At 41.0% G+C, this 26529-nt stretch overlaps 1 protein-coding gene across 4 annotated transcripts in view; it reads right to left on the reverse strand.

Moving 5' to 3' along the window:
- Positions 1-4459: 4459 nt before the first annotated feature.
- The window catches only part of cblb (Cbl proto-oncogene B, E3 ubiquitin protein ligase), a 125552-nt gene continuing 103482 nt past the window's right edge, over positions 4460-26529 (reverse strand). For 2 of the 4 annotated variants that reach the window (XM_063487873.1, XM_063487876.1), the window contains 6 exons: positions 19967-20101; positions 18907-18971; positions 10561-10674; positions 8636-8821; positions 8389-8493; positions 4460-7692 (listed from right to left, as the gene is read on the reverse strand). In XM_063487873.1, coding sequence (XP_063343943.1) covers positions 7439-7692; positions 8389-8493; positions 8636-8821; positions 10561-10674; positions 18907-18971; positions 19967-20101 — 859 coding nt within the window. In that variant the 3' untranslated portion in view covers positions 4460-7438. The remainder of the gene's footprint in view (positions 7693-8388; positions 8494-8635; positions 8822-10560; positions 10675-18906; positions 18972-19966; positions 20102-26529) is intronic. The other 2 variants (XM_063487874.1, XM_063487875.1) reach the window with 2 other exon arrangements.

Consider the following 26529-nt stretch of genomic DNA (forward strand, 5'->3'; position numbering starts at 1 on the left):
GGTAGCATGGTTTGACAGATGCACATACATACAACACTCTCAAGTAGAGATGTGTGAATCATGAACAAATCGTTCAATACTCGAGAATCACTTTACTGACTCGTGAACAAGCCCAACTGACTCATTCAACGACTCATCCCTGTTGCTGTTAGCAAACTAATTTCATTAGTAGAAATATATCTAGCTTATAATTAAAATTGTGGGGGGAAAAACAACAGCCAGTTTCCTAACAGAAACATTTCTGCTCTGAACTGGAAGAAAAAACCCTGAGTAGAAAGCTCACATCAAGACAATAGCTCCTCAGTTCACAGTGGCATCGCTCTGCTAACTTGCTAACAGCACATTTGAGATGAATGAATCACTCACTCACTTACTCACTCACTCACCCCCTCACTTGCTGTGCTGAATCGTAGCATGAACGAATCACTCACTCACTCACTCATTCACTCACCCCCTCCCTCCTGGTCCACAGCTTCTTCTTTTTCTTCTTGGCTGGCAACCAATGTTAAGGCGCATTACCGCCCCCTGGCTCACAGCTCAGTGGACATTTAGATGAGAAAATATATATTTGACACATTTGAGGAAAATACTAATAAAATAAAATAAAATAAAAATAAATAAAATAAATGTTCCTTTTAGAAATCTTAATTTTTTTTGCTCTTTTTTGCTCTATAAAATAGTTGTTTTTCATCTTAGCAATAGTATGGAGGCATGTGACACACGACACAGGAGCTCTGGTTTTACACTCCAACTTTATTCACCTCCAAACATGAACTGAGCATATTGCGCCCAAACACAGCAGAACCCTTCCTCCCAGCTTGGGTGTGAGTGGAGCCCTCTAGTGGGTTGCCACAGTATGCATGAAAAGCGAAACAAAGTAAGTTTGAGTGAAAATGTACATTTTTTGCACTCTCTGGGCAACTGACTCAGTGACTCAAATGACTCAAAAAAACCGATTCATTTTGGTGAGTGACTCACTCAAACTCGATTCAGTAAAAAGAATCGAATTTACCATCACTACTCTCAAGGCACTCACACACACAACACAAGTGGAGATCAAACGATCACTGGTGTCATGTCTGCACAGCTGTTTTATAGGTGAGCTGTGGGGCGTGGCCGGGCGAGCCGGAGTGTCTTAAAAAAGTATCCACACGCCACGACCAAGGGGGGTCGTACCCGTACATATGGAATAGAGCTGGGCGATATATCGAGTTTTTTTAAAAATATCGATATATTTTTATACGAGATATAAGATGTGACAATATCCTTTATATCGATATAGTCTATGTTACGTTATAATTATAGTTGTGGAGCCGCAAGTTTGCCTCTCTTTCGTCCACTTTTGTCTTTACGCAACGTTACTCGACCTCGCTTCTCCTTCACTGAACACAACTCCCCCTCCTCCCCCATCGCTTCACCTGCAGGCAGCGACAAGATGGACACGGCAAATCTCCGTTAACAAGTTACTGCGCATCGCCCCGTTCGTGGGGCTGGACGGCGTCAACGTGTTAACGAGCTAGCCACGCTAACGCCTAACTGCACGGCCTGAAATCCTTTCATTTTCTCAAAAGTTGACTGCGCGCCTTTTGTATGAATTCTGGTTGTGCTTGATGACCGCGAACCGATTTTATGTGGTACGCGGCGCTCAGCAATCTCTCAAAAAATGTTTTAGTTCGACTTTGGTAAGCTACAGAGCTGCACTGCTTGATGGATTGTCGAAGCATTACGGCTACCGAGGAGCCTCGCGGAGTAATACGTACTGTGCTTCAACATAATATTACGGTACTGTGTGTGTATAAGGACCATAAATGGCACCTGTTCAGAGACATGGTTACGAAGCGGATTTCAAACTCCAGGCTGTCAGTCACGCAGTAGAAGTTGGGAACAGAGCAGCTGTGAAATCTGTCTGTTATTATGCTCAGCGTCTTTTAGTTTACATTTTGACTGCACAATTGTGAGCTCTTTGTTATGCACAAAACAACATAGTTTTCTTTTATTTATAGAGCATCATTATTTAATATTTGCTCATAATTTATTTTTGAGTAGTTTTTTCATGTACATCTATGCTGTATGTTAATAAAAGTGCCTGTGTATCATCTGGGACACAGCTTTGACTAAGAACTCTCTTTTTGTTCTTACTTTATGGCTTTAAAAAAATATCGAGATATATATCTTATATCGTCATCCAGCTAAAAAATATCGAGATATGAATTTTGGGTCATATCGCCCAGCTCTAATATGGAATATGTAAAGGTGTGGAGTGATAGTTTCGATATGCTAGAGAACCCGGGCTTCTGGAAAAACACCCTCCCCCCGCTCTGCTGATGGTAACAACAGTAGGCTATGGACAACTTTAAGTTTTCGATTTTAAATAGGCTATATAAATTTCAATGGGAGCAACAGGATGGTTGGTTTCTTATCCTATTCTACATTAGACATGCTAATTCATGTATGGTTTTTGTCATTTTGATATGTCATGTATTTAATAATAATGAGAAAATTCTATAAATTTCATAGAAAATCTGTTTTTTTTTCTTTACAGTGTACACATTATCCCCCATTATTCCCCCAAAACAGTAAAGAAAGAACTAGATAGTATCTACATCTACACCAAAGAGTAAAATAGCAAAATGTGGATCATTAACATTAGGTCTCTCTCTTCTAAGTCCCTGTTAGTACATGAATTAATAATTGATCAACAAATTGCCTTACAGAAACCTGGTTTACAACATGATGATTATGTTAGTATGACTCAGGGGTGTTGATTCATTTAAACTAATTGTCAGAATCAGAATTCTTTGACTATGTTCTGATCTCAGTCATCTCAGCCGATGGCTGCCGCTCTCTGAGCCTGGTTCTGCCAGAGGTTTCTTCCCCTTAAAATGGCATATTTCCTTCCTACTGTCACCAAAGGATTCTATAATTGGTGCAATTTTCTCTGTAATATTGTATGTTTTTTTTCCTTTTATAGATTCTGGCATCCTCAGGTGAAAGTAGGCTGGTCTTGTTTTTGGATTTTGCCTGCTGGTGGGAACCCGTGTCGGCTGGACCATTTATACTACCCTTATCTGTATATCTCAGTATATCCGTACATTTGCCCATAGTACATCTGTATATTTGCTCTCTACGTAACTTATCTGTATATAATTGCTCTTATTGCACTTACAATTTGCATCTAATCAGAAGTGCAAGAGTAGATTCGTTACCCTCTATGTGTAATGACAATAGTTGAATCCTAATCCTTTTGCTTATTTTTACATTAATGACCTCTTGACCAGGTTGTTGTTGTATGTAGTGAGCTATCTGTATCACTGTTTGGAGACTACCTGTTTTGGTTGGTACTCACCTGCGATTCTGGGCTTGTCAGCTCCTTCAATGAAAGAATATGCACTGACCTTCTGAGACACATCTGTCCATCCTCCACTGTCACCTGGGCAATTAACTCAGTTTTATCCAAATTTTATCCAAGAGCCACAGCACCCAGCAGCCACAACCGGTTGGGGGTTGTCCAGATCTTTGTTTTTATGTCCTGTAGTTTAAATAATTATTGTGTGTCATCTGACCTAACAGATAGACAAGACCGGGTATCATCTGCATCACAATGAAAATGTTTTGTATCCTTTCTAACGATGACACCTAAGGAAGTAATGCCATCATGGCAAACCTGGCAGTCATATTTCTGAGAGATGAACAATGACTGCAGTTTTTTTTTTTAGTTGAACAAGTCTCTAATGAGTCTCTAATGAAATCCAGTTGCATTATTCAAATGCTGTTTCCTATGCTAACCCTCGCTACAGGAAAACTATGTGCACAAAAGAGTTAACATGGTCACTGCCACCAACCTATTTCTGTCTGATTCCTGAATTAGTGCAAATTGTGAAACATTTATTCTTAATTTTACATGAAACAAGGTTATATTAAAAAGTAATTTTGATTGCTATAATGAACATGTAGTTTTTCTTCACTAAGACTTGAACTGGCAGATGTCGAGCAGTTTGCAGCTCCATACCGAGACAGTCTCCTCTATGGAGACCACAGATAATGCACAAACACATCATTCAACTACAGAAAAGGAAGGAAAAAAAACACAGTTTGATGCATAACTTTCAACATTCCTTTAAATCGTGTACCTCCAATCACTTTCAAACACCTTCCTCCTGATCTGACTTGAGTAGCTTGTGGTCAGAGGGAAGTTCTGTGTCATAATTACTGATGACATAGCTTTGTTGCTCTATAGTAGTTGGGAGAGGCTCCAGCCCCAGGAGCCTGAATTGAATAAGCACAAGAGGATGGATACCTTTGTTTTTACTGTTGCATTTTCACTAGAAGCCACTGGCTAAAAGAGTGTATTTTAAACACAAGCTGTCAGAAAAGGGTTGTGAAAGGGCATGCACACATCAGATTTAGGGTTAATAACCTTGGCATACACGAACACAAACCATTTAATAGGTAACTGTGACTGTTTATTATTGATTTAAAAAAATCAACCAATCAAGAAAAAGCATGAATAACATAAATATAAACATACAATGCACATTATGCATGACATATTATCAATACATTTCTTTCACTAGAGCACATTAATATGTAAATGAATTCAGAACATTAAAATTGCCCTTTGCAACCAAAGGTTATTTAAGCCCATCACAAGGGTGTCCAAACAGAATGGACAATACTGAGCTTAGGAAAGATGGTTGCTATACAAAAGAACCACTGCAAAAGTAAACCATCGAGTTAAGGGGGAATGCCACTAAATGGCATATCAGAATGTGGAATATCAGTGTTGTGGTTCCAGATATGTGTAAACTCCCTGTCTCCATTAATACATGAACGAGGCTGGGGTAGAGCCACATTCACATTTTTGCATGTTAATCTGGTAGAAATGTGAATCTGTTGAACTTTATCATGGAGAAGCCTGTTAAAAACCTTGGCTTGTTCCAAAACATGAACTAAATACTCAAGTAAAAAAAAAAGGCCTTCATGCTGGGGATCACACTCACACTATAAATACAACTGAACCATTTAAAGACTAACACACAAAGCCAGTGAGCTGTGTTAGTAGATCTGTGAATATCATTTTCTTGTATATACGGTATAACAAAGTTTTGACTGAACTGTTTTATTTCCATTTGAAAAGCCTCAATCAGAGTGGGCTCTGTGAAAAACAAACAAACAATGAAACACTATCACTTATCAACTCAGATTATTTTGATAGTCTAACAGTGAATGACCATAAAATTGGAATGTGGAAGTGAAAACAGGAAAATAGGACCTAGTTTAATCTAGGCAGCATGCTGTCTGCGAATGTTATGTAAGCAAACATGCAAGCAAAGTTTAAACGTATAAAAACGACAGTTTATCTACTATTTAATCTAAGGACAGTTCAACTTTTTGACCTCGGTTGTTTGTTTTTGTAATAGGGAGTCTTGATTTATTGACTTAAAAACTCAGAACAAAGGATAAATTGTTCATATGATAAGACACGATTTCAACAAATCCGCAGGTTTGACAAATGCATGAAAGCAATTACAGAAAAATATCAAAATAGGTCTTAAAAAACAGAAATCACCTAGATAAACGATTTACAACGTGTCACATCACCTGAGAGCTTGTTTTCTTCAAAGAAATTGTTCAGGAAATCTCAAAAATTACTTTGGAAAGTAAATTTTTATCACAGTCTCAAATTATGAGGTGAAATTATTATGGAATTCCAGATATTTGACATATTAAAGGAACAAATATTAACACCTGACTGGATTCTGTGAATATGTGTAATTGTTAGGTTCAATTAGTCCCCCTGAAGGGAAAGGTCACTGCAGACCATACAATTTTGATTTTATGGTCTGCATACTCAGTATAAAAGCTGTCTTCAGTTGCTCCCTTATCACAAAGGGATCACCACAGTAGGTAGCACAAGATGTTTGATTTGAGTTTTACACCACATATCTTTTAAGATGCAACCCCATGTCTTTGGCTAAAATTGTAACTTTTGAAAAACAGAATGGGCAGCAGATCATTCAGTTTGGATTCAGGAGACAGGCACTGCACTTTCAAGATTAGGCTTTAAACTTTTCTTTGTGATAAAGAAACCCTGAAACACTGCTTAGCCTCAGGGCGCCGAGGGACATCCCATGATAAGTTTCTTTATTATGACACTATTGTGTCTTTTCTTGGTTTAGGCTTTAACCTGTCGTTGTTTTGGTTGATTAACATTGAAGTTGTTGTAGCAGTTTGTGAAGCACATGGTGCTTCACAAACTTGGTAAGTTTTTATGCTGTTTTTCCTGTAGCAGATGCCATATTGTGAGGTAAGGGTTTTTAAGATTACAATGACCGTGCATATAACTGGTCTTGTGTTTTGAAACCTCTGCAGTATTTTGTTCTTCTCCATTGTGTTCACATGCAAGCTATCAAGTCACACTCTCTCAAAATCAGGCTGAGAGTGCTTCCTCCATCATGTGTGGATGTGAACATTTTCAGTGTGAGATGGGAGACAGGTGGCTGTGGATCGTCTCATCTCTGAGATCTAACAGATATGTATGTTTTATGGAACTGCACCCGTTCCTGTCATTTCTTTAAACTTGGCTTTAGACACAGACAAATCAAACATCCACAAACATTAAACACACCATCACTTAAAGAAAAAAACTAGGCCTGAGGGAATGAAAAAAGGTAAAGGTCACTTATGGAGAACAAATACATTCCTAGGCTTGCTGCCCAAAGATGAAAAACATAATAATAAACACCCCCCCGGTGTAGGAACAGAAGTGAGGAGCAAAATTAGCCCTCCCATGCTTCTCCTCTGCTTTTCTTGTCCAAATAAAGTATTTATTCCTCTACACGTAGTACAATTACTATGTCAAACTCTGGGCAAAAAATGGAGTATTCTGAAAAACACATACGGGAAGAGGAGGAGGAAGTAAAACAGAAGGCACTAAAGAGAGGAGAGGGTGGAAAGCAGCTAGAGAAGAAACATCTTGGAGAAAGGCTCACCCCACTGGTTATGAAAACTGACCCTCTGACAACGTGTAGCTGAAACTGTTTTGCTATTATAAGAATCTTTCAGCTCTGAGTAATGTGAAAGGACAGTAGCAGCAGTAGCATGATCTGGTCCACGCACCCAGACACACAGAAGAATTAAAACCAGAGGCCAGCACTGGCAAAGTTCACTGTAAACATAACAAGCCTCTTCTTTTTTCACAGGTTTAATCATTCACAGCCATATCTTTCCCTTTTTTGATGCTCTGCAGTGATTTGGTTTTAGCCACTTTGTTGTGCATGTCATCTCTGTTTGGCAACAAAAACTAAGTCTCCCTTGAAATATTTCTGTTTCTTTCCCTCACCATTTTTCCCTAAAATTCTGAGACCAAAGAGAATAAAGAAGCCCTTTTTAGAGGCACGGCCTCATCGCTGTGCTCCACTTTCACAATCTGTTAGGACTAGAGGTTGAGTCTGGGGGCCACTAAGGCAAATTCTCGCAGGATGCTTCGGGCCACATCCACTTTGTACTGAGCAATCATCAGTGCTCGCTTCACATCGTCAAAAGCGAAACCCTCGCCCATCAGCTTGGCTATCTTTGCATCTTCACTCTCCAGCTCCAGGCTGTGTGGTTTTTCTGGTTGTATTTCTGGAGGACTCTTCCTGGGATATGGCTTGGGTGGCCTCGCTGGTGCCTGCAAACAGTCCAGTGATACTTCGAGGAAGAGGAGAGAAATGATGTCAGTGGAAAACTTAGGAAGGAGAAGACTAAACACTGCTTATCAGCGTACTGATCTTTTTCCTGCACCTTCAGATTTCAGACATTTTTCATGAAGTCATGAGATTCTAACCATGTAGAAATGTCCTAGATGTTCCCCTGCCTTTCTACTCCTCTGACTGAAAGGAATTAAGCCTATTTGTATAAAAGCAGTCTTACTGTCTTCATTGAAAAGTTGCTAGGGACATAAAGAAGAATCCATGTTGATGAGATTTCTCAAGTCAACACATGAAAAAATACCTTTTCTTCTCTGAACCTTTTAACCAAAAATTTCTCCTTTGGTTAACTGAAGGAGAAATTTTTGGTTCTGCACAATTTCAAAGGCATCTAGATCTTAAAATTTTGATCTTCCACTCCCAACATGAAAGGTCTGAAACCTATAAAACATGCAGTCATTTATACACCGACTGAGCACTATATTAAGATCCCCTGTTGCTTAGTCATGGAGTTTACCATCAACTGCATGAATCCACGCATCCAGCTTGCCCAGCACAGGGTGCTGCCTCTGTGACTTTATCTACAATTTGACAACTTTAATACTACTTACATATGTTTTCAGTATTACTAACTGCCCATGAGCTCAGTGAACACTCACTAAAGAGACAGGATGGTCTCTTTAGTGAGAGGTTGTACCTGGATGGTTGTACTCCAGGATGTCTCTGGAGCTTTTCACATTGTCCGTTTGCCTTTTGGCTGGATGCGAGGGAGCAGCACTGTTCACCATGCCAAAAACTGAGTCTGGACAACAGAGAAAGTCACGCACACAAGCCAACACGAGCAAAGTAATGTTGTAAATAATAAGTGTAACACTTATTACACTGAGAAATATAATGCCCTAAAACGATTTATTTAGCTTGTTTTTTTTTTAAAAAAACTTTACCTGGAGTTAACAGGGCATGCTCGTGTCCAGAGGGGGGCATGTGTAGTTGAGTGATAACAGAGTTGGATGATATGGAAGAGTTACAGGATGAGGATGATGAGGGCGGCTCAGTAAAGCTGTGTCTCACAGGTGGAGGAGGAGGAGGAGGCTGGGATGGAGGGCAGCTGTTTAAGGTGTCTTCAAATACTGTAAGGGAACACAAGCCAGATGCTAGAGTTCTGTTTTGGGGTTTTTTGCTCTGTCCTGATTGACAGTATATACTTATTCTATGAGGAGGTAGCTGACTAAGAATTCTAAACTATGTGCAGTCTTGCAGTCCTACGGATTACATACTAAAGGCATGCTGCCTTTCAGGAGAATGCTAAAAAAGGAAAAGTATTGAGGAAAAAAGGCTGAATTCGGCATGAATGTGTGACTCTTCTACACCCTGAGGTGGTGCTAAGACATCAAACATACAAAAATGATTATAATCAGTCAGATATATCTGAGTATTCAAATGAAGACCATATGAAGACCATATGTTGGAGTTCTGGAATGATATCATGACAGTTAAAGTAAAATGCCTGTATGTATGTATATATATATATATATATATATATATATATATATATATATATATATATATATATATATATATTTACATATATATGTATAACAGCAGGGTGCAAGATGCTAGCAGGCAAGGGCATACATGGAATGGCATAACCAAGTGGCATAGTGTACAGGAACATCTGTGCGGAGTATAACCTGGACGTCCCAAGGTCAAAATGGACGAGGCCCCCAGGGGTGGTGGAGAATGTCCGAGCTAAGATCCTGTGGGACTTCCAAATACAGACGGACAAAATGGTGGTGGCTAACCAACCGGACATAGTGGTGGTAGACAGAAGAAGACGGCCGTAGTGATCGATGTAGCAGTCCCGAATGACGGCAACATCAGGAAGAAGGAACACAAGAAGCTTGAGAAATACCAAGGGCTCTGAGAAGACCTCGGGAAGATGTGGAGGGTGAAGGTAACGGTGATCCCAGTGGTAATCGGAGCACTAGGTGCAGTGACTCCCAAGCTAGGCGAGTGCCTCCAGCAGATCCCAGGAACAACATCGGAGATCTCTGTCCAGAAGAGCGCAGTCCTAGGAACAGCTAAGATACTGCGCAGGACCCTCAAGCTTCCAGGCCTCTGGCAGAGGACCTGATCTTGAAGGATAGCCCGCCCGCAGGGGCGAGCGGGGAATTTTTTTTTAAATATAGATTTTGTGCGTGTGTGTTCGTGTCAGTGTATGTGTCTTTGTCACTTGAGAAGCCAAAATACGCCAGCTCCACCAGAGGCTGGTCACTAGCTGTAGTGGGCTGCCCAGGGCCCCAGGCTCCGGAGAACCACCCCCGCGCCAAATAAGCTAACCCCAATGAAGCAGATCAACAACCACGCCCGAACATCCAGCCACACGCCCTGGAACCAAAGGCAGGGCCACATCCTTGGGAACTGCAGCAATGTCCCAAAGGGACAGCGAGCCCCAAACACTGGGCTGTGCCCAGCTGTGCACACACACACACACACCCAGGCCATTCACTCACTCACACATACCCATCCATTCATGACACAAAGACATATGCACATGCATCCTGCTCATAATCAGATCATACTATAGCAGGGAGCTTATTAAATGGCTCCAATAATTAGTGTACCACACTTAACTTCATAGAATAAAATTGTGTAATTAAATATCGTGTTATATAGTAATCATCTGTGTTTACTGATGAGTTATACAACATTGTTCAAAGGGCACTTATAGTTAGCACAGCAAATGGCACAGATGCATTGTCATGTCTGCAGGAGGAACACAGACAGGACAGGCAGCATGAAACAGCTGACATGCACAGGAAGCTATGGCTGAGTGAGAGGAGGTACATGCACTGTTAGGGAGGGCTACCTGGTTGGGGAAGTAGAAAGTCATAGTCAGATGGTGTCTTTTGGATGTTGAAGGGGCAGAGGGTAGTATGTGCTGCCCCTGAGACTAACTCACCGATGGATTCTGAACATCCACCTGTGGAAGCAAAGAAAGGTTCAAACAGCCAGTCTGACACAATATTGCATCTTTTCTTTCTAAATTTTCTTTCTGTTCAAACTTTAACACACAGTCAAGAAAGTGGTGCAGTGGTTAACACTGCTACTTCACAGCAAGAAGGTCCTGGGTTTGACTCCACCATCTGACTTGGGCCTCTTCCTATGGGCGCTCTCTCCCACAGTCCAAAGACATGCACTTAACTGAGTTAGGTTAATTGGTTGATTGATTCTAAATTGTCCATAGTGAGAATGGTTGTTACCCCTGTGAAAGACTGGTGACCACAAAAATCGTCCTCTCAAAAGTGAGAAAGAAGTGATGCTGAAAGAAGCACTGATGGGCCAGTTTTGAGTTTATTTGACATAATAAAGTACTTGGAATGAGTGTCTCAACACTTCTTTTAAGATATTTCTCACTTGTCTAAAGTCTAGATATTTTTTCTTATTCCAAGATATCTTTTGAAGTGTAATTATCTTACAGCACTGAATGTTTCTTCTTCAATCACCTTTCTCACAATGTGTTTACACCTCTCTGGTGTTATAAACACACCTTACTTGTTATTAATCGCTGGCTCTCTTCCACAGCATGTCTTTTATCCTGTCTTCCTCTCACAACAATGTGGGATTCATTGTTTAATGGTTGTTATTGTTATATATAAATCCTAGCTGTTACGATTTTTCTTGTCATGTTAACTTTTCATAAAATGGGAGTAAATCATTATGCTTGTTATTTTTTCATGTCTCAGGTCAAACAGGATATTATGTGACAATAGATAAAATGTGTTTGCTAAAATGAAATGGAGCTCTATAAATAGACATAAATAAATAGACATACAAATTATTGTAGCCTTTAATTTCTCCATTGGTGAGTTTTAAAATCTGTTTTCTTGAGATGCTCCAGCTGTCAGTTCTTTCTTTTCCCAACTGGGATTGTCTAAAAAGCAGACCACACTACACTAAATGATAACCAACTATATATATATATATATATATATATATATATATATATATATATATATATATATATATATATATAATTTGAGTAGTGAATAAATCCATGAAGTCATATATATATATATATATATATATATATATATATATATATATATATATATATATATATATATATAATTACTGTTTTTTTAGACCCCATTCCTACTGCGCCTACTGTACTGCTCAAGAAGTCCTACCATTAATTAATGCTTCAATCTTAAATATGATGAACCTAGCTCTAATAATCAGCTATGTATCCCAGGCCTTCAAGCTGGCAGTAGTTAAACTGTTACTTAAAAAGCCATCTCTTGACCCAGCGGTCTTAGCTAATTATAGGCCAATCTCCAGCCTTCCTTTCATCTCAAAAATTCTTGAAAGAGTAGTTGTCAAACAGTTAACAGATCATCTGCAGAGAAATGGCTTAATTTGAAGAGTTTCAGTCAGGTTTCAGAGCTCATCACAGCACAGAAACCGCGTTACAAATGATCTTCTTATGGCTTCTGACAGTGGACTTATCTCTGTGCTTGTCCTGCTAGACCTCAGTGCAGCGTTCGATATGGTTGACTATAATATATTATTACAGCAATAAGTCACACATATATTTTCCCAGAAGTGTGTGATTAGTGAAATGTATAAAAAGGCTCAACAGGATCACCCTGACGAACACTTGCATAGACTTTGCTGTTGCTCCCTTGCAAGTAATGAAATAAGAAGTATGTTCAGGAAGTTGCACAACTTGTTTACTGACATAATGTGTAACCCGTTCCACAATCCTGGAGACACCATTCAGTCCAAGGCCTTCGATGGGATTGTTCCTGGAATGATGGTACAAACTGCCTGATATGTCTTTTACCCAGTCTGCTGATCCTCCACTGTACATAAACACCCTTTATTTTTTAAATATGTTAAACTTGCTGCTCTGTGTCTCACTTTATAAGACAATTTTTCTGACAGAAAACCTGGGTGCTCACAGTGAAGGTGAAGACCTGGGTGAGGGAGTACAAGCCAGCAGATGGACTTACGGCTGCTAAGCTTGTGGTACAGTATTGCAATGCTTGTAAAGGGGCTCTGGCTTCATGCTCCACTGGGCACCAAAAACAAGTGCTCCAGTCTTCTCTGCCAGGTCCAACAAAGACAGAGAGTAAACCAGAGCCACAAGAGAACCACTAAACTTACAAACCTCTGGTAAGGACCTTGTTTGTTATTATTGCCAGCAGCCAGGCCACAAAACTTCTGTGTGCCCCATCTGCAAAGCTAAGGTCACAGGGGATAGCTATGCACCCCAGCAGGAGATGGAGCCCACAGGGAAAGACAGTGGAAATGCAGCGCTTAGAAAATGGTAAATGTCAATAGTCAGCGAGTTACTGCTTTGTTGGAAATGTCTTTGGTTAACCATTGTATGGTACCAGTGAGCAATGTGGATTATAGCAGACAGGAGGAAATTTTGTGTGTACATGCTGATAAGCATCGTTACCCCAAAGCTGATGTGACAGTGACCATTAATGAACAGTCCTAGGTGTTGTCTTTTGGGGTGGTACAGAGCCTGCCTGTTGATGTTATCCCGGGAATGGAGTTGTAGGGAGGATGAGACATTGAAAAACTTGTTTGCTAAGGTTACTGAAGGGGAAAACGGAAAGTGAGAGGGGAAATGAAAAGTTCATTTTTAATAAGCATGTGTTATATGCAGTTGACTGTGACCACCAATATCTTGTGATCCCTGGTCCCTAGGCCCTTTATCATGTACCTAACACACACCCTCCCCTGGGCCAGAAACCTTCCCGCCAAAAAACATGTATCCAGTTCACAGTTCTTTTGGCCTTTAATGTATGCAGACATACAGAAATCCTGAAGTGCATGCTCCATATGCCAGAAAACATGTCTTTCAAGGAAGTCAGACCAAAACCTCCTGTAGTCACTGCCAGTCATCTACACTCATTTCTAAAAGACCAGGGAACCAACCCCCATGGCTGCCCTTCCTGCTGTTTGCATACAGAGAAGTTCCCCTACCTTTAACTGGGTTCTCCCCTTACAAGTTACTCTATGGCTGGGATGTACATGGGCCCTTGGATCTATACTCGAAGGGTTGGGAGTCTCCTTCCTCCACTCGGAGTGATAAAGGGGTCGTGCAATATGTACTCGAAATGAAGCACCATCTGGCAAGACATTGCAAGGAAGCTGGGGGAACATGTGCAAGGCTCATAAAACCCAGAAAACCTGGTATGGCCAGCAGGCAAGGCACTGTGAATTCCAGCACAGTCAAAAGGTTTTGTTATTCCTCCTTTCTGCTAACACTTCTGGCAAAATGGCAATGGCTGTACACTGAAGGCTCAACAAAATGAACAGGTCCGTTTTAAACTCTAGCATCTGGCTTGTGTTGCCTTGATTTTTCCTCCAAGTGTGAAATCATGCAAAGCAATTCTGTTACACTAATGCAGACGTTTCTGACACATGAGTATGTTGAGAGATTGTTCAAAGTTTTGATCGTATACCCTGCAAAACCACTTGGGAAAGTCATTTACTATTTTTACTGCTTGGAATTCAATCACAGAGGAAGTCCACACATACGAGGTGCACCTGTGTTTGAAGACTCTGATATTGTATTGAGCAATTTTGTGAACAGATATAGATACAGCTGAACCTCTGATCCAAATTCATATCCAGACAGTGGCAGAAGTTCAAGTGAGCAGCAAGGATATTTGGCATATTATTATAGTAATCAAGAATTCTATCTATAATTTCAATGATTAATTGAGTAATTGGCTAAGAAATACTTTGTCTTATGAATGAGCAATAATAAAGATTCAAAAGGAAAAAAACAGATCTTTCAAAAGGAACTGCTCATTGGGTTATATTTCAGAAATGGCAGGTTTTATAAGTTTAACTTGTTGGGATTAAATAATTTACAATGCCTCAATAATGCTATGATTTTTATTAATAAGTGTTATAAAGTTATATAGTATAGCATTAAGTGGACACAGCCCTGAAAAATAAAGGAATTAGACCATGTGTCCTTGGGGAGTAGAAAGCTGCAGACTCTCGCTACACTTGCCTGGGAAAAAGTAGATAAGAGGGGACCATCTCTAATGGAAAGTTACTGAGACACTGTTGTTTAGACTAAAATGAGAGAGCTTCTGTAATAAAATTGTTAGGGGCACACCACCATTTTGAGATACGCGGCAACGTGTCATGCAGGACGCATCTCCCTTCTAGAAGTAATGTGAAAGAGAAATAAAGTGTTAAATGGTCTGCTGAGCAGTGTTTTGTCTTCCATCGGATGCCTCTGAGGAATCAAAAGAACTCGGTGAAGTGTTGATATTAACAAACTGCGTAAAATATCTGTTAAAAAAAACCCCAAAAAAACCCTAGATTGTATTATGTGCCATATTAAATTGACTTTTTTTTAAAAGAAAACATATTCCTAAATGCAAAAATAAATAAAAAACTTCAAGTACAGTCAAAGGTCAAAGTGAAATAAATTAAGGTATATATGCCTTCTAAACTGAGGAATAAAGCTGCCTATTCTCTGTCTACGTAGAATGCTTTGTTTTTTTAACAGAAAGTAAAACGAGTTCTGACAATACATATCTTCTGGATGAGGTAGATGTGTGTTTATGTGTATCTATTTTTGTGCAAGTGAATGAGTGAGTTTGTGTGTCTGTAAGGGGTATGTGGTGGCTACAGTGAACACTGAAGTTTGGTCAAAGCAAAAAATTTATGATAATTTTTTTTATAATCAAGTTAATCAGAAATCTCAACGAATCATTGCAGCCCTAGTCAACACTGCAGTCTGCTCAAGTTACTGAGCAGTCTCAAACCAATGTTCCAAGTCCTTGGGAACACACAAGATGAGTTATCAAAAGATTGATTCTCCAAGGCTTTAAAGTTTATCTTTACCTAAACTGTTGCGAGATTTAAACAAATAAAAGTTACCACCTTTTGGACGGGCTAAACTGCTATATGTATTTGACTGACCTGGCGTGGAAACGTTTAGACCAGGGGTCGGCAAGGTTAACTGATGGCACGACCATAGCTGGACTGGCCATCTGGCATACTGGGCATTTGCTCGGTGGCCCGGTGACTTTTTTTTTCTTTGTAACGGTATAAACAATGAAAGGTGGTGGATTGGCCAGATGCTGGTCGGTGTGTAAAAATAACTCAGTTGTTTGGTGGTGGCTATGGCGGTGCTTCCTCAGATTCAGTAAAATTAGCAAGTGGTGGAGGCCAGCAGGTGGATGAGAGAAAGGGGAGGCAGGAGGAGAGCCTGGAGGTAGCCGCCGGTCCGAGTGTCAGGTGAACTGAACTTGAGGTAAGAAGTTATGACCTGCAATCTATCTGGGTCAGATATAAACCAAGTTTAGGTGTAGTTTATTTTCGTTGTGCTGACTTTTTACAGTCAGTTACAATAACTCGTACTGCGTACTAGCTAGCATGACGGAGTTTCTATACAGCTGGGTGGGTGCTTTGATGTTACCTATGTTGAACTTAATTTAATTCATAAGGTTAGTTAGTAGAGTTGCCAACCGTCCCGTAAAAAGACGGAATCGTCCTGCATTGAGAGAAAATATTACGCGTTTCGTGTTGAGGTGAAAAGGGACAGTTTGTCCCGTACTTCAGCTAGAATGGAAAAAGACACAAAGCTGGAGTTATTCTGTCGTTACGCTGCACAGCTGCCTCTTCTTCTCTCATTCTCTCCCCCTCCCTCTCCTGTTTCTTCTTCAATCATGAAACGGATCAATGATCAGCTGATCAGCTTTTCTCTCTTGTTTGTTTATCGCCCACTTTGCGCCAGAAAGAGGAAACCGGCGGATGTCGCGCTAAACAACAGCAGCACGTTTAAGCTTGATCAGCTGTTGTTAGAATGTATTTAATATTACTTTCTAGTATCAGCTGATGTTTGCTGGAGCTACAGCTGTAAAAGCTGCTGGTCATGATATCAGTTTGTATATCTGGTGAGAGGGAAACATGAAGATGGAACGAGTAGATGTCCTTACTGAATCATCAGAGCTGAACAGGTGATGGAGAAACAGGTTTACCTTTTAGGTGACATGAATGAGTTGAAGGGAAGTTATGAACTGTTTCTGAGAGACAAATAACACCAGGATCCTTTTTTTTTAGGTAGCTGACAGCTGGTAACTATGCAGGGGCGGGTCTAGCAAAGTTTTGCCAGGGGGCCAGGTAGGGCATTAACAGGGAAAGGGGGGCACAAAGAAATACTTTCTTATTCTCACTTAAAATGTCTCGCTTTTATTAAATAATTATCTGAAGCTTACAACCAAAGTTTTTATCTGACATAAAATGTATAGAAATCATACATATAACATCGAAGCAGCTGGAATCCATAGCTGTGCGTGTTCATGGAGCTTGCATTTTCACCTGCTGGACATCACTACCTGACAAGTTTAACTGTCTTCAGAACATTGCAGAGCCAAATACTTATTGACAGTATTTGGCTCTACATATCTGTGTGAGCAGATTTTCTCTCACATGAGTGTCCTCAGGTAGCCATCTGAATGCTGGACACTTGGAGACCTGTGTTTCTGAGTGGGAGACCAGAGATCAGAGTGTATTAACAAACATGCCATATTGGCCCAGTTTATTTTTCTTATCATTGTTGTGAGGACACCATAAATAGCATTTGCATTTTCTGTTGTACAGTTCATTTGCTGTTATGGTGTTCTTGTTTTTGTTTCAAAATAGCTGATAAGTATTCGCTGATAGCTGCCAACATCTGCGAACAAATATAATTCTATAAAATGGTTCTATATAGTGTGTAACCGTTAATATAGAGCGTTATTAAATTTATTGCTAATGCAATCATATGGCACACTGACTTCTGAGGAAATTTTAAATGACACTCCTCATCAGAAAGGTTGCCTACCCCTGGTTTAGACGTTCACAATTTACTGACATCAAAAGGATGATTTCTTTTGCTGAGATGCTGAACCACATCAGTGTCAAAGGCCTGATCCAATGTCCAAGGAAGACAGAGCTTTGCTTACAAGCTCTGTAAGCTCTGTAAAAGAGAACCACCAGACTGTCCAAAAGATATACGTGTATGTGACAAACAACAGGTTGATGAACACAGCCAGGAGTTGTTAATTCTGTTGCATTTTGACGTCACAAAAAAAGATGTACACAAATATCGGAAATACCATAAAACTGGCAGAATGGATGAGACAAGCCATGCCTTTCTTTGGAGTCAAGAATGTTAGAACCTGACATGTTAGAAATGCTTGTGCTACATAAATGTGCTATTGGGCCTGTGCACTAGAACATTTGCCAAAATTGTAAAAAAACAGTTAGTCAGCAGTGAAATGAATGGTGAGTCACACATCACTAAGCTTGGTTTAGAACTGGTAAATGGTAATGCAGAGAACAAAAACAGGCACAGTTGATAATGTAGTGTACATAGACAGAGACAAAGAAAGATACAAACAAAAATGAGTGGTAATTCCAGTACTTGTAGTTCCCCATTAAACTATGCATGTACTGTATACAAGGTTTAAGCAGTGTGCCACTCAGTCTATGTTAAATTCCATCTTTCATTGTAAAAAAAGGGTCATTGTTGCCCCAAAGGGAGGGAGTATGTAATCAGTTTGGTTTATCTGTTTGTCTGTCTATCTTTTTGTTAGCATTTTAGTGTCCACAATTATAGCTTTCAAATTTAATCTGATGGTAGCATTTGTTAAAAAAAAAATTCAAGAAAACATGTAAAGTGATATATGGTTTTCCTAGATCATTAGTGCTGCTGTCATCAGCAGAATAACATGCACCTCCCTCCCCCCCCAAAGGTGTGTGTCCCGGCGTAAAAGTAATGCAGCATTTCAGAAAAGGAACATCAACCAACAGTAAAATATAGGGGTCATAGTGTGATGGTCTGGGGCTGCTTTGTTTCTCAGTTTCCCATTATGATGCACATATGTCATTTTTAAAATGTCTGCCTCTTTTTTTAGTATGCCTGTTTTCACTTTACAGCAACAAGCTGTAGCAACAAGGTTTTTAGTGCCACCAATAGCCCCAGACCTAGTCTGCCAGTAGCAACAATCCCACCACAATTTCTACAGAAAGTTTTCTTGTACTCTTTTATTTTAAATATACAGAAGATAATTTCTGCCTCAACGGGTCCCTTAATCAAAACATGAAAAAACGATGTAGCCTGACCTGCTCATAGCAACAATATATGAGCCAAAAATGTAAATTAATTAACACTTGAAAGACTCACCAGGCTCAAGGGACCAGGGCCTCTCCTCCTCAAAGGACAGCTCTGGAGGGCTATTTTCCAAGGACCTGCATGAGCAACAAAATGTAACTGAATCACAGCACCCCAACTAAAACTCTAATGACATGCAGACAGAAAACTGTTGATGGCATACCAACCGGACATAGTAGTAGTGGACAAGCAGAGGAAGAAGGCCGTAATGATAGATGTAGCTATATAAAGTGATAGCTACATCAGGAAGAACAATGTGAAGAAGAACATGAGAAGCTGGATACATACTAAGGGCGGAGAGAGGAGCTGGAGAAGCAAGGTGAAAGGTGAAGACAAGTCTTGGGCAACTGCTCTGTCTACCAGTAGCTGATGTTTTGTCCCTCTGGTGTTTTGCCAATTCCTTTCTATGCCCCACTCATGAATTGAGACATATGCCCATTCATCTTAGCTGCTATGATTCCTGGCAGGAGCTTCCATGTGAAATTAAGGCAGGTTATTGGCCTGTAGTGGGATGGGACTATCCTACTATTCTGAGGATCCTTCGGGATAAGGACTGTCCAACCTTTAGTTAGCCATTCCAGGTGTGCCTAAAATATCTGCAGATTGTTCTTTTGTGTTGCCAAATGCTCAAGGAGTACAGTCAGCTTCTTGAGCACGTCAGGTCCTGGTGCTGTCCAATCTGCATACTGGAGACTACTGTGATGATTACTGGATCCTGTTCAGGGAGGTTACTGTGGTCTGCTCTTAAATCCACTAGCCAATAAGCATTACTATTATGGGTCGTGTCCTGTGTGATGCTGTTGTGGTAATATAGGCCAAAAACCCAGAGGAATGATTCCAATACACCGCTGAATCTATGTCATGAAAAATGACTGCTGTTCTAAAGGCAAAAATTGCTAAACATTTTTGTTAAAAGTCTTGAGTTACAGCTGAAAATCTGCACTTCAATCAATTTTATCTTTTTGAATGTTTCATTCACTGTGGTGGTGAATAGAGGCAAAACTACAAAAATTATGTCTTTCACCAACTACCTATGGAACTAACAATATACCATGTGTGTGAAGACCAATACCTGCTTGCTACAGTGATGCAGACAGGAGTCTGACTCAGGCACAGACTGGATGAAGGAATGTGATAGTTGCCCTCCGGTCCTTCCATTGCCCCTTGATGTTGTTCTAACACAGGGCTGCAAAAAGGGTTGGAGGATCTGCAAAGACGACATTTGATTTGTCAAAACAACCTTTGCCTACATTAGCTAGTTTGTCTAATGGTTAACTATAAGAGGGAATCTTATGCAAAAGCCATTTCTAACCCTTTTTCTGTCAGAGGTTTGCTCCTGTCAAAGGGGTGTATTTCTCTCAAAAATTGTACAAGATGTCTTATTATGTTGGTTAGGTTTGTCAGACCAAGGAAAGTTTAGATACAGTCGGAGAAATAATTATTTGAGCTACTTTGTAAGTTTGTAAGCCACTTTGTAAGTTTATTCATTTCCAAAACAATGAATAGTCTCTAATTGGATAGAGACAGAATTCAACCAAAAAAACAACCCAGAAAAACACAAGAGTTAAAAACCCCTCAAAAGTTATTATAAACAGATTTGCATGTCATTGAGTGAAATAAGTATTTGATCTTGGGGAGCAAAACCTAGTTTTAGGACTTGGTCAAGAATACTAACTTTCTTGGCATAATTTCTTATTATCAGGTTTTCATATCTCTCAGGTGGGATTTTGGTCTTTTAGGTTTCTTGGTTGCCTGGTTGGCAACTTCAAGCTTCAGCTCGCTATAGTACTGAGGTCAGGAGACTGACAAGGCCACTTCACAACCTTCTATAGCCACTCTATAGCTACAAGTCCCATACACCAGCGGTCCCCAACCCCCGGGCCACAGACCGGTACAGGTCCGTGAGTGGTCTGGTACCAGTCTACGAGAGTTGATGGTTGGGTTGAAGTTGGGTTGAGTTGATGGTTGAAATTTATGGTTTTCAGGGTTTTCAGGGTTTTTATTGTTAACTTTTCCCGTGTTGCAGTTGTGTGTCTTATTTTGAAAGAAATATTTAAGCATTACCATAGCGACCAGAGAGCATTAAGGGGCAGAGAGGAGGACACAATTACACAGTGAATTTGCGTTTATTACTATATTTACAAAATACCACAGTTTTTGTCTTAGTCGTATCATTTTATTTTGTTGTATTTATCTGCAACACCTTAAAGGCCGGTCCATGAAAATATTATCTGACATTAAAACGGTCCGTGGTGCAAAAAAGGTTGGGGACCGCTGCCATACACGGCCCATCTTTTGTGATTTGGTTGAGGGAAGGAGGTTCTCATCCAAAATTTTACTTTCTATAGTAAAAAGAAACATGGTCTGGTCCATTTCCCTGTCAATGTAGTGAAGTCATCCTCTACCCTTAGACAAACTGCCCCAAAGCATAATGTTTCCACATTATGCTTTGGGGAGTGGTGTTATTTGGGTCATACTCAGCATTTCTCTTCCTCCAAACACAGTGGTTTGAGTTGATGCCAAAGTACTCAATTTTGGTTTCAGTGGAAGGCAGACACCAACATTTGAAAGTATATGTACATCAATCACACAATATTTTTTCAGTTTGAGCCTCCCCTTTGGGTTAAAGCTTCATCAGAAGTATCAGCTCTATCTCCTGCCTCCAGTACATCTGGATACACAGAAATATCTAATCTAATTCTTACTGCAGCTAAAAGGCTATTATCATTCAGCCATTACTTTTGGCAGTTTCTAAACATCAGATTTGCCTTAACTTGTAGACATCATTGGTAAAAGATCTGAAACCACAGAGAAAACAAAAGAAGAGTTTCATATATACTCCCTGTTATGGAAAATTCTAGTTTATCCTCACATTTAGATTTATGTGTTTAGAATCTTAGTGTATGATTTTTGTATAACCTTTGCCTTGCTTAAGATGAAGCAAGTGTGTGTCAGTATGACCTCGTAAAGAACTGCTTAGCTAGGCCTAATGATGTTTCACTATGTTATCTGCTAACTGTTAGGGCGTAGAAGGACGAAACTCCCAAGATGACAGGTGCCAGGAGCTTCCTGGGAAAAGATGGTGGAAGTTGCTCTGCCCAGCCACTGCCCATGGGACAGAAACCTGTTGTAACTAAAAGATACAGAAAGTTGTGTGTGGGGAGGGGGTATAAAAGAGGAGCTGAGACACCCCAAGGGCAGAGCTGGCATGACTGTGAACTGTGATGTTTGATGTGTGTGTTGGCTCTCCTGCGCAGTAATAAATAGCTTGACAACAGCTCTTTCCGTGTTGCAGACTTTATTTACAAAATTCCATGACAAGCTTGGCGTCACGAACAGGATGCTCCGAGTGTGGGCGCTGAGGAATGACCCCAAAGACGGCTGATCACCCCGAGGGAAAAAGTCAATCCTTGGTCCCACTAAAGCTTCAAAAAGGGGGAGTTGTGTGGCGAGTCCTCAGCGACACACCGAGATCATCCAAAAGAACTAGGGGAGAATCTGCACTGGTGAGCTGTGTCCAACCTATGTCATATATGGATGTATAAGTCACTTGGGTTCTCTGTTTGGTCAGGCCAAAGGGTGGGTGAGTCGTGGCGCACCTCCGTGATATTTCACGGAGAAGTTGTGGGCTTAAGTACAGAGCAATTTCCTGATGTCTCAGCTAGACACAGGATCTAATGGCCCCTGGGGCAGTGGCTCATGGGAGCTCGGCCGAGTAGCTTAGAGTCTGCAGAAAAAACCCCTAGGCGCCGGGGGACTGGCGTTAGGCGGCGGTATTTTAGCACGTTTGGTCCGTAGAAGGCAAAAGGCTTCGCTAAGGACGCTTACCGAATAACATGGGATGACAGTCAGCACGGCCGAGTTAAGGGCTGGGGCGTGGACTGTTGCGCATGCTCCACCGGGTGACCAAGGAGAGAACTCAGTCTTTGACTCGATGGTAAAAAATGTAGAAAGAAGGCATGAAGTATGTTGTGAGAAAGAAAAAGAAATGCTGAAAAAGAAACTGGTTAAGTCAGTTGATGTGTATTGAATGAATGATGAAAGAGAAGTGTTTGAAAGTGTGGGTGGAGAGAAGAGAAAGCAGTTTTGAAAGGGAGAAAAAGTGGAAGAAAAAAATGTGAAAAAAATGTGAAAAAGGAGGAGAGAGGGAGAAAGCTGACACAGGACCTATGTCGGCTCCCTTCCCCTCTCCATAGAAAACAGCAAGCAACACATTTTCCTGTTCATACACCTCTACCTTTTTTTTGTGCTTATGCCCCACTACAGAAAGCCGAAGCTGACCTGGACTCCTGCTCTCCCCTCTCCCCTCTTCGACGTGAGAGCAACAGAATGCTGACCTCTATAACGCTGCATTAACACTGTACAAGGCTGTGGCAAACCAGCATGCAGGATTGGGCAGCAGAGGAAAAGGGCGTGGCAGAGGCAAAAGGAGCAATCGAGGTCAAAAGCCACCTCAAAACGGACAAAACACAGACCAAGATGTTTCACCTGCGCCCAGAATGGACACTGGAGAAAGGACTGCCCCAATCTGGGTCAGAACCAGGGTGGACAGCGCAGTGACCAGCAGCAGTGGTGGCTGCAAGCAGACTAAGAGGAGGAGGGCAGGACTCCAGGGGACGCTTCAGGCCGTGGTTTTCCCAAGACACCAGAACAGGGAAGTGACGCAAAAACACAAACCTACATATATACACACGATGATACAGTGAGGAGTGATACAAGAGCCACACACAAACACAGACGCACACACACATGCTGACGCAATGAAGAAGGCTTCGCTAACAAGTGCTACGGCAGGGGTCGGCAACCTGTGGCTCCGAAGCCGCATGCGGCTCTTTAGTCCTTATAGTGCGGCTCCGCGTGGTTTGGGAAAATAAATTAGAAGTATTTAGCTGAAGTGTATTTTATTTATGTTAGTTATTTTTTTTAACATGTAGTTCTAAATTGGAAGATTATTGTGATATTGAAATATAAAAAATAAAATTATATTTTATTATTTTTTCATCGCTCAAAATAAGCGTCACACTCGCGGAAACCGGTGTCCCCGCTTAAACGCCGTGCATTTATCGAGACTTTCAACCCCAGGTAGGCCAGTTATGGATCTTCGGATCCACATTATGTCAGCAGCTATTCTCCACTGTGAACTATGTTAAAAACAAACACCGCTCACGCCTCACAGATGACAGCTTACAGTCCTGCGTAAAGATGAAAGTGATTTCGTACAGTCCCGATTTGCAGACGCTGTGCACAGAGGTTCAGGAAGTCCCATTGTAAACATATCACGGCAGACCCGACGATGTTTCCATGAACATGCTTTTCAGCATCTCTTTATTGACCACTTTTCACACACGGTTGCTGTACGCATACAGCCGGCTGTAGTTTTTCAGCTCACAGCCTGACACAGACCAACACAAAAGCTGAGAGAGCACAGACGTTAAGGCGGCGAGGCGTGATTGCGGGTGCCGCTCAGGTGCGTCCGCCTCCCCTGCAGCGGTGCTGCAGACCACACCCCGCCACACACATTAACCTGGTAAAATACATATTTAGGCAGAATTTTGCAAATATCTATTTTTCATTTTTTAGCAGCATAGTGCTTTTTTTCCAATTATTTTTTTAAAAGTCAGGTCAAGGCTCCAAAAGTCCAAAGGCGATATAAGGGTGGTGGCTCACAACAGTTTTTGTTTGCTACATGGATCATTTTGGTTCAGCTGGGTGTCTTTCCTTTTGTTATATTTCTTTAAGAGTTCAAAATGTGTTAATTACATAAATAAAATGTAATTTTCTCTGTAGCACTTCACGGATTTCATAAGCAACACACCTTAGTTGTTCACACAAAGCATAAAGGTAAAAACAATATATACAGTGTTATCTTCATTTTAGATGTCAAAAAGTATTTGCGGCTCCCAGTGTTCTCTTTTGCGTGGAAACCGGGTCCAAGTGGCTCTTTGGGTCTTAAAGGTTGCTGACCCCTGTGCTACGGGAAAAAGTGCTCCACACACACACATACACAAACACACAGACTGTTGCAAGAAGCCATTGAACACTTAGAACACATTTCATGCCATCCAAAGGGCAAATATGTACATTTAACAAACAAAGCCTATAAATCTCTGCCTATGTATACAATGTCTGTGTGTGGTGAGAAGGTGGAATTTCTTGTAGACTACGGAGCCACTCTGTGTTACACTCTCACCCTCCCTGAAATTCCAGCCAACAGGTACACCCACACTGTCTCTGCAACAGGCCATGTTCAAAGAGATAATTTCACCATTCACCTGTCCTGTATTGACGGACAGGGTCAAAAGTTAAAACATAGTTTTCTATGGTCAGACTCATGTCCAGTAAACTTACTTAATGTGTAAATTAACCATAAATTTGATCTCCTGCCATGATGGCATTACAATCACACAGTCAGAATATGACTGTGCAATGGTGAAATACAGCCCTGTGACCCCTGCCTTCGTGTATGAATGGAGCCTGGGGGCAGGGCCGCTCACTGAAAGTTTTTTTTTTTTTTTTTACAAACAGCACGTGACTGCATGCCTCCAGATGCCTTTTTTGGCTGCTGATGGCCTGCACTTTACTTTTCACTGTGCTTCGCAGAGTCCTGATGAGGAGGAGTGGTAAAGAGTTGAAAATGATAAACTAACAGTGAAATGCTTATTTTCGAGCTTTACATTTGCTGCGCTTGCGATTTCACTCACTAAAGAACAAAAGGTTGTTTATAATGGATGCATCCACCCCACACATTTCCCTTGCTAGGTCTGCTGACTACAGGTGGGAAGACCTGGGCAGATTTGTGCACAATTGTAACAGAGCTTGTGATTGGCAAGTCAGGGAGGACCCAAAAGTGTTGTTCTCCCTAAAAATTGAATGCTTATAAAACAGTTATGCTGTCGATTGTTATACTGTTCACTGTTTGCTCAGTTGAACTGTTTGATCCCACTGTTGATCAGAGGTGCCTGACGGCCTGTGGGCCAAGTCTAAATATGATGTGGGACTGATTAAAGATTGCAAACCAGCTGTTATCAACTTTTCCTGTCAACTTAGTGGGTTATGAATTGATATGTAAATTAGTTGATTGTTATTAGATCAGGGAAACATCATTTAATTATAACACAAGTGAGCAGAATGTTGCAAATGAGTGGAGACTAACAGACTGGGTTTCCTGTTTCTGATGTATGTGAAGCTTGCGCCTAGACCAGGGGTCGGCAACCCTAGGCACGCGTGCCACAGTTGGCACGCGAACGGTTAACTGATGGCACGACCATAGCTGGACTGGCCATCCGGCATACTGGGCATTTGCTCGGTGGCCCGGTGACTTTTTTTTTCTTTGTAACGGTATAAACAATGAAAGGTGGTGGATTGGCCAGATGCTGGTCGGTGTGTAAAAATAACTCAGTTGTTTGGTGGTGGCTATGGCGGTGCTTCCTCAGATTCAGTAAAATTAGCAAGTGGTGGAGGCCAGCAGGTGGATGAGAGAAAGGGGAGGCAGGAGGAGAGCCCGGAGGTAGCCGCCGGTCCGAGTGTCAGGTGAACTGAACTTGAGGTAAGAAGTTATGACCTGCAATCTATCTGGGTCAGATATAAACCAAGTTTAGGTGTAGTTTATTTTCGTTGTGCTGACTTTTTACAGTC

This window comes from Pelmatolapia mariae, linkage group LG10_11 (genome assembly GCF_036321145.2).
Source record: "Pelmatolapia mariae isolate MD_Pm_ZW linkage group LG10_11, Pm_UMD_F_2, whole genome shotgun sequence".
Classification (NCBI taxonomy): Eukaryota; Metazoa; Chordata; class Actinopteri; order Cichliformes; family Cichlidae; genus Pelmatolapia; species Pelmatolapia mariae.